General features: G+C 44.0%; 1 protein-coding gene across 2 annotated transcripts; it reads left to right on the top strand.

The window, feature by feature from the left end:
- Positions 1-277: 277 nt before the first annotated feature.
- LOC147463638 (uncharacterized) lies at positions 278-9,487 on the top strand. 2 transcript variants are annotated; one of them, XM_086489870.1, is made up of 5 exons: positions 278-2,903; positions 3,592-6,787; positions 7,081-7,981; positions 8,211-8,241; positions 8,587-9,487. In XM_086489870.1, the coding sequence occupies exons 1-5, from the start codon at positions 920-922 to the stop codon at positions 8,622-8,624; spliced, it is 6,150 nt and encodes a 2,049-aa protein (XP_086345996.1). In that variant the 5' UTR covers positions 278-919; the 3' UTR covers positions 8,625-9,487. The 2 variants fall into 2 exon arrangements, 1 of the variants encoding a protein (XP_086345996.1); XR_015185234.1 differs by having other exon boundaries at positions 7,081-8,241.
- Positions 9,488-10,187: the final 700 nt, after the last annotated feature.

Genomic DNA, 10,187 nt, shown 5'->3' with positions numbered 1-10,187 from the left:
ATTTGCGATGGCCATGAAATTTTGCAAGGACAATGAGGGTTGTGGTCACTCTTCCATATTACTTGGCAATATAACTATGCACTATTAAATCATATGCAACTTGATGCCATGTTTTGAACAGTTCACTTCGTGATTAGATGGTGTGTAGGATAAACACCCTTAGCCAAAGATTGAAGCTACTCCGGAATGACCACGACTGTCCGGACTAGTCTGAAAGGACCGCATGGAGGTGAGCAAATGCAACTTTGCAATTAGGGAGCTCGACATCCCTCGGAGCTGTCACGGTGCAAAGACACTCTTCGGCGGGTAAATAACTGTCGTTCACGAAGGCAGTTGGCACTCTCGCCCGCAGCTGCAGGTTACGCCTCTCTCCCTCTCTCTCTCTCTCTCTCGCGCGCGCGTGCACACACACAGACACAGAGTTATAGGTTTAGCTGGGGATCACTGCAATGGCATTTATCTTAAGCTGCGACCTTGCAGAAATGCGGCCCTTAATGAGCCTCCCATTTTCTGTAACTCATGTGATGATGAAGCATGCCCAAGCACGTCCCTCCCTCCTTTCTCATCACTTGTCAAAGGCATGTTTCTACACTGCGTTTGCACAGATCAAATCCATTTTCTCTTCTGCATCATCCTCATTCTGCAAGTTTAGGATCTCTAAGGTACTGTGAGGATCGCAAATCCGCCTCTGAATTTGGGTTATGCACTAAATCTCAATCTCTGAGTGTGCGTTCTTCTGTTTCAGCAAGCATTTAGGATATACACTCACACTCTCGCGCTTTTGCGCACGCGCACACACACACACACACACACACACACACACACACACACACACACACACATCCCTTGACCATAATCTGGTGTTTATCTCCCCATCGGGCATCCCCTGTTCCCCTCTGTCTCTTTGGTTTGCTACATAATGGAACATTCCATGCTTCCTTTGAACTATTTTTGCCGCAATGCTCGGCTTTGCATGAAGAAGGCTGCATTTTCCAAAAAAGCTCAACTCTTCACCGACGAGCTTCTGCACTTGAAAAAGTTCAATGCCCTGGTGGTGACAACCATACCCTCTCACCCTCTCTATGATGAGAAGAAGACAGAGAAGCAGATAGTAGAGCTTCAAACTCTTGTACCAGACATAAAGAGAAGGATGCAACAGCTCGAAGCCGAGCTTTCTGCAAGCAAGCTGAAGGATTCAAATGGTGTTTTAAAGGCGAGGAAGGTGCACCCCAAACCTGTTGCTTTGCCAAAATTCTCATGCGATGCTGCTGCTCTGGGCTTGCAGCAACAGAAGCCTGTGAAGAAGGTAAAGAATGTTATTTCGAAGAAGTTGCGAAAGCAACAGAACAAGGAAGCTAGGACCTTGCCAAACATGTATGAGGCCGACCAAGCGGCCTCTCCTTCTGCAAGTAGCTGTGCATCACCTTTGAAAGAGCATGCATTTGACAGTCTACAAGAGAATGGTTTTAGAAGAGTGCCTTCATCCGATTCTAGGGAATTTCATGAGGATGAGTTAATGCATTGCATGGTTAGAGAATCTGATACCAAATCGACCGTGCTGCCAGTGAATAATGGGAGCATGAGCTTTTCGATGTCGCGGAACCCACCTTGCTTTGCTCCTTCTGAGGCAACCGCTGCCCTTCAATGTCAACAAGAGAATGGAAGATGGTACAGCCCTGAGAAAATGGACGGCTCCAGCAAAGAAAATATGCCCACATCGTATCTGCATAGAGATTTCCACAATGGGACGATGCCTTCTTCAGACGACGGCGCTCTTGCTGCAGAGAAGGATGGAAATGGTTTTCCACTTCGTCCTAAGGACGTCTCATCTGTGTCGCAGATGAAGGGTGGCAATCGAGGTGTGGACGGCACACGGGAATCTTCAAGAGAGGGAATGACAGGATTTGCAAAGCCTTGGTGGAATGGAAACATTCAGCACAGCCACTTGTCTCGTGATCATGGTACGGTGAAAGCTGAGTCGATGCATAAAGAGTGGGATTGTTCCAGGAAAAGCACAAGCAAAGAATGGGATGTGGTAGCCTTAACAAGTCAGGCTGATCACCATGGGCACAATGGGGGCTGTCTCGCACACGGAGAATTAGAAAAGTCTGTGCTTGATCATGGAGTTTCTGGCCACCCTTCTGCAAAAATTGCAAAGGAGAAAGATGGTGTCGTAATGAGCATAAAATCAAAGCTGGAGGAAGAGTATGAGAAGCTCAGAGATCAAATGAGATGGTTCAAATACAAAGAGGGAGTTGTAGGGAAAGAGGACAGTGAAAAAAACCAAAGGAAATATGCGCCCTTTCACCAAAAATACGCTGGTGAGAGGAAATTCTGGGATGGTGGTGTAGATGCAGCATACAAAGGCTTAAACATCAATAGTAGCACCTCTTACAATGGCCCTACAAACGTTCTCGGTGCAGAAAACCGCTGGATGTCGCAAGAGCATGTGAAGTCTTCTCATGCAACAGATAGAATGCCGAGGGACAAGACAGATAATCTCCATTCGGCTGCCAATACCTCGCCCCCATCACCTTCAGCACATCATGCTTCTCTTCCATTCTCCCATTACATTTCCAAGTTGAAGCAGTTGGTTCCTAATGATGCGTCAGCTGATAACAGCAGAGGCTGTTGGCCAACGCAGGCAGTAAATTGTCATATACACACTGCAAGGACGAATGCAGACTCTCCTTTTCATGGTGTGCTCAAAGGGGTGGCTCCCATTGGTGATCAGCCTGAGAATGCTTGTGCTCACTCCCCTTCCAGCAGCAACACGTTTGCAGATTCGCTAACATACTCGAATCCAGTTTTCGAGCTTGATAGGGAATTGGACTTACCAGAATGTGACACCATGAGTTCGCAGCTGGATAGAGGACTTCCTAAAGAAAGAATCATTCCTGAAGGTGAAAATCATCCTCTATGTGCTTTATTTCCAACTCATAATTTCATAGATATAAGTCCTGCCCTGCTCCTCTAACCTGGCATATGAGACCTGAAGAGGGTTCTTAATTAAGAGAAAATAAGTGTGATTAAGAAGCATTTCCCCACCTTTTTTTTTTCGAGGACAAAAAAACTGGGGAATAGTGTAAGGACAAGGTCCCTGTCAAGGGACATGAGTCGAGCGCAGGCTGTAAGTATGGTCACGTGGGTAGAGGCCCTAGGGCAAGGCCTTGCCAAGTGGATGGCATGCCTGCTAGGGGGCACTCTATAAAGGTGCATGGTTGGGAGATTAGAGGCATGCTGGTCTCCCCTTAGTCTCACACTCAGTGTATATTGTGTGCTTATGCACCAAGCATGTACTACAATTTTTCTGTAGTACATAAAGGTAGCAAAGAAAAACCAACTTAAGGTTTTCTGTAGTACATACTAAAGGTCACAAAGAACCTTTCAAACCAACTTACTTTAGGTGCATTTGCGTTGAAGTGCATATTTCCAATCGGTCTAGTGCCAAATCTGACAAGCTCAATTGAATCTTTTGTTTGTTTGTGATTTTCTGGGTTGTTTGAATGCAACTGTTCATTGAACTTAAACCACCTTTCTCAGCAGACGAGACACTCCAAACAGCTTTAAAAGGATGCACTCTCTTTTCAGGGCACCTTGAGGATGCAGATGCCAAGAACTCCCATTGGTGTCCCCCATTTTCTAGCCAAACAGAGAAGCCATTAGAGCCCTCAAGCACTTTATCTAAACACACAGAAAGGGAATTAACATCAAAGTCTCTTGATTGTGCTATACAATTACCTCTTTCAGAGGTGTGTGAGAATGAGGACTTCCATTCTCCTCTCAAAGATAATGAAACAGAGGATTTTACCATAGCTGGTCACAAGTTCCGGTTTGCAAAGGATTTTTTTTTGAAGAAAATGCAGCACAGATTTGAGCAGGTGAAGAATATACGCGAGGACGATGAGAGCGCGAAGGATGCGACACACATGCAGGAGACCTGTACAGGACGTGTAAGTAATGGATGGACAAATGCTCAAGATTGGGTGGAGAAGCAAGCTCATTTTATTCATGAATTGTCTTGCTTTTCCTCAAATGAAGGGGCTGCTACACAAGATGAAGATATGCTGAAAAGCTCTATCTTAAGCTCAATCCCACCAAAAAAATGCAAAGAGACTGCTGATGTTCCATGGCAGGCAGCTAGTGCTCAAAGCTGTGGTAATGAAGCTCCAGAGGAAGCTTCGATGAAAAATGAGAGCCACCCATATCAGTTCTTGCAGGAACGACGAGGCTCCAATGGTCCTTTTCATGATGATGTTCCAATGAATTTTCTGGACACTTCAGGACAAAGAAAAGTTGACCTTAGAGACAATAGACATCAGGGGGAATTGGGACTGCAGGCAAAGATAGACCAGCTAGAGAAAGATCTTAAAGAGCACAAGGATGGTTCCACAAGAGAAAGTGATTTCATGAAGAACTACATCGACAAAGATGTCCGTTTGAAGTTGGATGAGCTTGTCAATACTCTTGAGTGGACGCAGAAACTTCTTGTAGAGAAGGAGCATGAGAAAGAAAAATTTGCATATGGATTGCATGTGAAAGTGGAAGATTGTGAAGGCAAGGTCAAGTTGATACAGGAGCAAGTAGACTGCTTGATCGAGGAGATCAAGTCCAGTTTGATAAAGGAGATGATGGGAAACACATGCTTCAACATGCAGGCTATGAAGGATGGGTGTAAAGGCCAACTGGAGGTCCTTGAGAAGGAAACGGAGAAGAATTTGGAAACCCTGCGTAGTGAATTGATGTCCAGCATTGATTCAATGCAAATCAAGACAGAAGCAAGAGTTAAACTGAGTTGTGATGCTTTGGAGGGTTCGATTTTGCAAAAGCTTGATGCCCTTCACTCATGTGCAGACAGAGATGCCATGGCTAACCTGAGGAATGAGCTTTGCCTCATCTGGGAGGAGATCCGTCAGCTTTCACAGGGCAGAGATGAGATAAGAGAGCAAGTTGGGAAGCTTACAAAGGTTGCAGGGGAGACCAAAGAAAGTCTCAACAAAGAGCAAAGTGTTATTCTAACCGAGAGTGAAGTACTCAAAAAGCAGGTGCAGAGCTTGAAGAGGAAGAATATCAAAGCACGAAATGAGAGCAAGGAGATAAGAAGAGATGTGCAAGAGGTTGTTGAAAGTGTTCAAACAGCATTTGCGCAGATAAGAGAGGATTCGGCGAGGGAAGCAGAGAGCTTGAAAAGGCTTGAAGAGTCTCTTTTGAGTGATAAGCTATGCATGGAAAGTTTATATGAAAGGGTAAGGCAAACAGAAGGAACCATGAAAGAAGATGTTGCGATGGTGAAGGCAATAAGGGAGGAGCTTCTGAGAGAGAAGACAAATGCAAGTGTTGCAGAGAAAGAGCATGTCATGGAGAGAATGGATCAGCTCTCTCATTACTATCTTGGTGCATTGGAGGAGGTGAGAGAGGATCTTCTGGCTGTAAAAATGATTGGTCAAGATAGGCTGCAAGATATGGAATATAGATGGGAAGAGTTTCTGAGGAGACAGCATCAGAGCACTTTGGGTAGAGGTAACTCCTTGCAAGACCTAGTAATGGATGGTCTTGAGTCCCGCATTTCGCACCTAGAACACATCCTTGACAGCAGCCAAGATCTTCAACGAGCTCAATTCAAGGTGGATTCCATCCTTGCTATTACAGAGAAGGACCAAGAGTGTGCATCTGCTGCTGCAGCCAAAGCTGTGGCTTCTGCGCATAAGGCAGAAGCCACAGCTTTGATACTTGGCTCCTTTGGAGCCGAGATTGATAATGCTAGGAACAACAGCTTGAAGCTTCAAGAGACTTTGCAACTAGAGAGGGAAGCAGCAGCAATGGCTTGCAATGAAATCAGGGCATTGAGTGATGACCTTCTTCAAGAGAAGAACCTGGCTATTGCTGCTTCTTCTGAAGCCAAAAGGAGAAGCTTTGAGATATGGGAGGGTCTTCAGAATGATATGATGAGTTTGAGGAACTCGCTCTGCTTGATAGACAAGGATAAAGAGGTAGCCTCTGCAGCAGCTAATGAAGCAATGGCAGCTGCAAACAAAGCTGAAGAGGTCCTGGAGGGGCTTACCAAGGCATATGAGGAAGTTGCTGTACTCAATGCTGGAAGGGAAGAGGTAGGGGAGGCTCTGCAAGCTATGAAGGAGATGCATGTATTACAAGAACAGGAAAAGAAGTGCTGCGAGATGGTAGAGATGAGAGAAAGGGTGGAGGATATGGTGACTGCCCTAAGCAGGGTGGCCCAAAGCACCTCACAATTGGATGAAGAGCACAGAAAACAAGAGATTTGCCTGCTTGACCTCAGCAAGCAAATAGTCGCTGCCACAGCGGAGCAGAAAGGCATACTTGAAAGGGTCTCTGATGTATCAAAGAAGGTCCAAGTTTTGGACCACTCTCTCTCAAGTCTCTCTCAAACTGTGGATAAGGTTCACACAAGCACCCAAGTCCTGGAAAAGGCTACAACAAAACACGAAGCTACTGAGGGTGCAGCAGTTGCAGAGCTTGAGAAGAGAATATGCCACTTGGAAAACCCATTTCAAAGAGACAACCTATCTGAAAACACTAACGAGCCATTGGCGAAACAGCAGATTGGTGCTATGGAAAAGCAGAGTCTTTTGAGCTTGTACAAAGAGATGTCTGCATTTTTCAAAAAGTTGCAGAAGATTGAAGGCCAAGAGGAGGAAGTTTCTGAGGCAGATAAGCAAATCCAAGCAGCATTAGCTACATTAGAGACCAGAGTCGTGCACTTGGAAAATCGGTTGCATCAGGTGGAGGCTGGAACAAGCCTGGCAACAAGGTAATACATGAATTTTTGGCCTAATTTGAAAATATTAAGCTCAAATTTGTAGATATCTGCATCTTGATTGATTGCAGCTTATTAAAATTTGAGTACCTAAATGTGTTGGCATTCTGATGCATGCTATTCAATATGAGATTTTAGCTCCCTAACCATATATGGTCAAGCTTGGTGCAGTATAAAGCACAGATTGTGTTGGCATGCATGCTTTTTATATGAGATCCAATGGTAGAATGTTAATGCACAGATATCATCTTCTATCATCATATAATTTGAGTGGGGAAATGTTGCAGGTCCTTGGATTCCAGAATGGAGGTCTTCAGCTCTCAATTACAGACAGCAATCGAGGCTGCCATGACGGCTGAAGGAAAATGCAGCGCACTTGGATCAGAACTTGTCAAAGTCTTCAGAGCACTAGCCTCCTCCAAGAAGGAAAGTCCACCCAAGTTGCTGGACTCTGAAGAAAGCAGTGAGCAGCATAAACACCCGAAAACTGAAACCTTTGCAGTAAGCAAGCATAAGGTTGCACAGAATCCGGTGGCAGCATGCACATCGTGCAAAAAAGGGATCAATAAAGGCTCCTCGGTGACTACAGAAAGTAGTCAGAGGGAGTGTTCGGAGCTGGACACCAAGGGACTCGATAGTAGTGATTCTCATGGAAAGACCCCAGAAAGCATGCACACAGAAGGGCAGCAGGTAGGTCAAAGCAAGGCCAGGGAGTCTGATGCCACATGCACTAGTGTGGAAAACATGCACTCAAATTCATCTTTAAGCCATCCAAGTAGCATATCCTCTGGCCATACCTCTGCATTGTGTGCTCATGGCAATGCCTCTTCCATTGAAGCATACAAAGGCTCAGCCAGCGCTGCCCGCATGATCATACATGGCAACGATGGTGCCATCATCAAAATGGGAAGGAAATTCAGTCTAACCGCACATAGCCACAACCAAGATCAGTCAGGCGATGTCTCTGTGGCCTTGGACAAAGACTCTACCAGGGATAAGAGTTTAGACATTGTTAGAAGAGAGGATTCCGGGGTCATGATTCTAGAGGGTAAGCTTCCTATAACTCATGCAAAGCTCGGGAAAAGGAGAATAGAATGCACCAAGAAGGAGAGCATTCACTTGAGCTCTACCGCAAGGGACTACCAAATGACGGATATAAGGCTGAATGCTGGTAGGATTTTTGTGAACGTGAGTCATCGATCTGCCTTCATCTCGAGTACTCGCCTTGTGAGAAGGGGGGATACTCTGACAGTAAAGACACAGGCTTGATAGTGGAAACAAAGATTTTGCAATCATACTTATCTTCAAGCAAAAGTCTGAGGGTGGGCCCTTTGCATCAATCATGGACCAGGCATGACCATCCCCATTCAACACTAGAAGACAGCACGCAGATGTAGCTTGGTGATACTCCATCAAGCTTACCAACATTGATTCTTGTTTAAGCATTGGTAAGTCCTGATTGAAGCTATGCACTAGCACAAAAAGATGCAAAAATATCTTTGACACTTCTTATAAGCAAGAAATTCAGATCCAACTTTTGATTGCAAGCATGCTTAGCCTTACTCACAATGGCGCACTTCTCACCCATTTGACTTGCAAATTTCTGTGTGCAGTATGATTTTATGCTTGCATCATGTGAAGCGTGCCGTGTTTGGAAGCAAAGAACCTATCAGGATTATGTTTTTAGCCTACTGTAGTTTGAAGATTGATCCACTTATATCTTCTATGCATAATCTTTGGATCATATTACCATAATCAATGATTTTTTGCTGGTTTGTGAATCATGGCCACAGGTGGAGATGTGCTGGTTGCTCTCAAGGTTTTCCGTTAGTGTTGTGGGATCGATTTGGAAGGCTCAATGCGTGTGCCTAAAGGAAGAGATCAGCTAGCCATGACTCTGCTGTATCATATATCCAATTGAATGTAAAGTTAACGTCTTGTGACTCATGTCATTGAGTATTCTTTGATTCTTCCAGGCCTTTTGCATGAGCCCTCAACAGGTACAAATATCATCTAGTGAGGTTTTCTCAATTTGAGAGCAACCCTGACACAGATGCTATAAAGATATGCCGAGCAAAATGTGATCCTCGATCGCAGTATTTGAAAGTTTTGCTCCCAATCCAGGTCAGATGATCAAGAGCTGACAAGTTGAGAGCAGATGATGTTTCTCATAATGCCTTGCAGCACTATGTGTGCTTTTAATGGATAGAAATTCCCAAATATGAAAGCTATGGACAGCACAAATGGTCAGCACCTTTAAATGCCATGCTGTGGTTGTGCTACTTAGAAGCAACAATGAACATGAAGACTCTCTCTCTCTCTCTCTCTCTCTCTCTCTCTCAAGTCTTGTTATACACCTTTCAAACTGTCCTGATGGTATCCAATGACAATGACAATGACAATGCTCTCAGATGGCTGCCAGATAGCGCCACACAATCTTTTCAAGCATTTTGAGTTTGAGAAGGTGCCCTAAACCCTAAACCCTAAACCGACGGTCTGATTGTCTATTTCAATGATTCCTCCTCGCACATCCTGCACACACACCATTCCAGGAAATCCTCTTCTTTATTAAGAGCCTCACCCATGATTGCATCACCTCTCGAGCCAGCTTGTTTCCTTGCACTATATGTATGCATGCAATGTGCACCTCATTTTACATTTGTGTACTTCTTCTACTTCACCTTTCCTTTTGTGTTTTCCTGTCTTTAGAGTTTCCTTGCACTATGTATGCATGACAGGGCTTGCCAAAAACATTTTTCCTAACCGAAGAAAATAAGGGAACCATTAAAACTATTCTGGCTTTTAGGTCAAAATTTGAAGCATTTGTCAGTATTTACACTAAAGCTTGTAAATATTTTTCGGTTTTCTTCAAGGCAAGCTCGGAATCTAGCAAGGAAGAGTATGAAAATGAATTTGTAGGTTCTATATATCCACAAAGTTGCCTTATGAGCTGAAAAAAACTTAGCATTTTTTTTGAGTATCGATCTCACCATTAACCTTACTCTTGCACAACATTTTTGAACCTAAACTATGTGAAAAAACGGGTCCTGTTTTTGGCTTTTTTTCAATTTTTGGCAACTATACCACTCTAAGCTTCATGTTTGTGAGGTTTAGATGGCTAGAGGTTAGGCCTTCATAGTTCTCAACATGTTTTGATGCTTGTAGGGAGAGCTAAGTGTTAAAATTGAAAGTTATGACCAATTTACAAGAATTGCATAATTATGTTTTTTGGCCAAAATTAGCACTTTTATGATTTTTTTGGTGGCTTTCATGATATCCAAATTCAATTTTGATTGTGTAAGTGTAATGTATAACATAAAGCTAATCTTCCTTGAGTTTTGGGGGACCTAATATGCTATATAGCATAGTATATGATGATGGTTGAGTTTTTTGA

This window comes from Adiantum capillus-veneris, chromosome 2 (assembly GCF_014529385.1).
Source record: "Adiantum capillus-veneris isolate H3 chromosome 2, ASM1452938v2, whole genome shotgun sequence".
NCBI classification, from domain to species: domain Eukaryota; kingdom Viridiplantae; phylum Streptophyta; class Polypodiopsida; order Polypodiales; family Pteridaceae; genus Adiantum; species Adiantum capillus-veneris.
The sequence above is the reverse complement of the archived record's forward strand: the minus strand, read 5'-3'. Positions and strand labels throughout refer to the sequence as shown.

Bases quoted from the DNA above. Each gene is read 5' to 3' on its own strand.
- LOC147463638 (XM_086489870.1), top strand. From the start codon at position 920: ATGGAACATTCCATGCTTCCTTTGAACTATTTTTGCCGCAATGCTCGG. The intron at 6,788-7,080 runs GTAATACATGAA...GAAATGTTGCAG, and splicing joins GGAACAAGCCTGGCAACAAG to GTCCTTGGATTCCAGAATGG. The intron at 8,242-8,586 runs GTAAGTCCTGAT...TCATGGCCACAG, and splicing joins TGATTCTTGTTTAAGCATTG to GTGGAGATGTGCTGGTTGCT.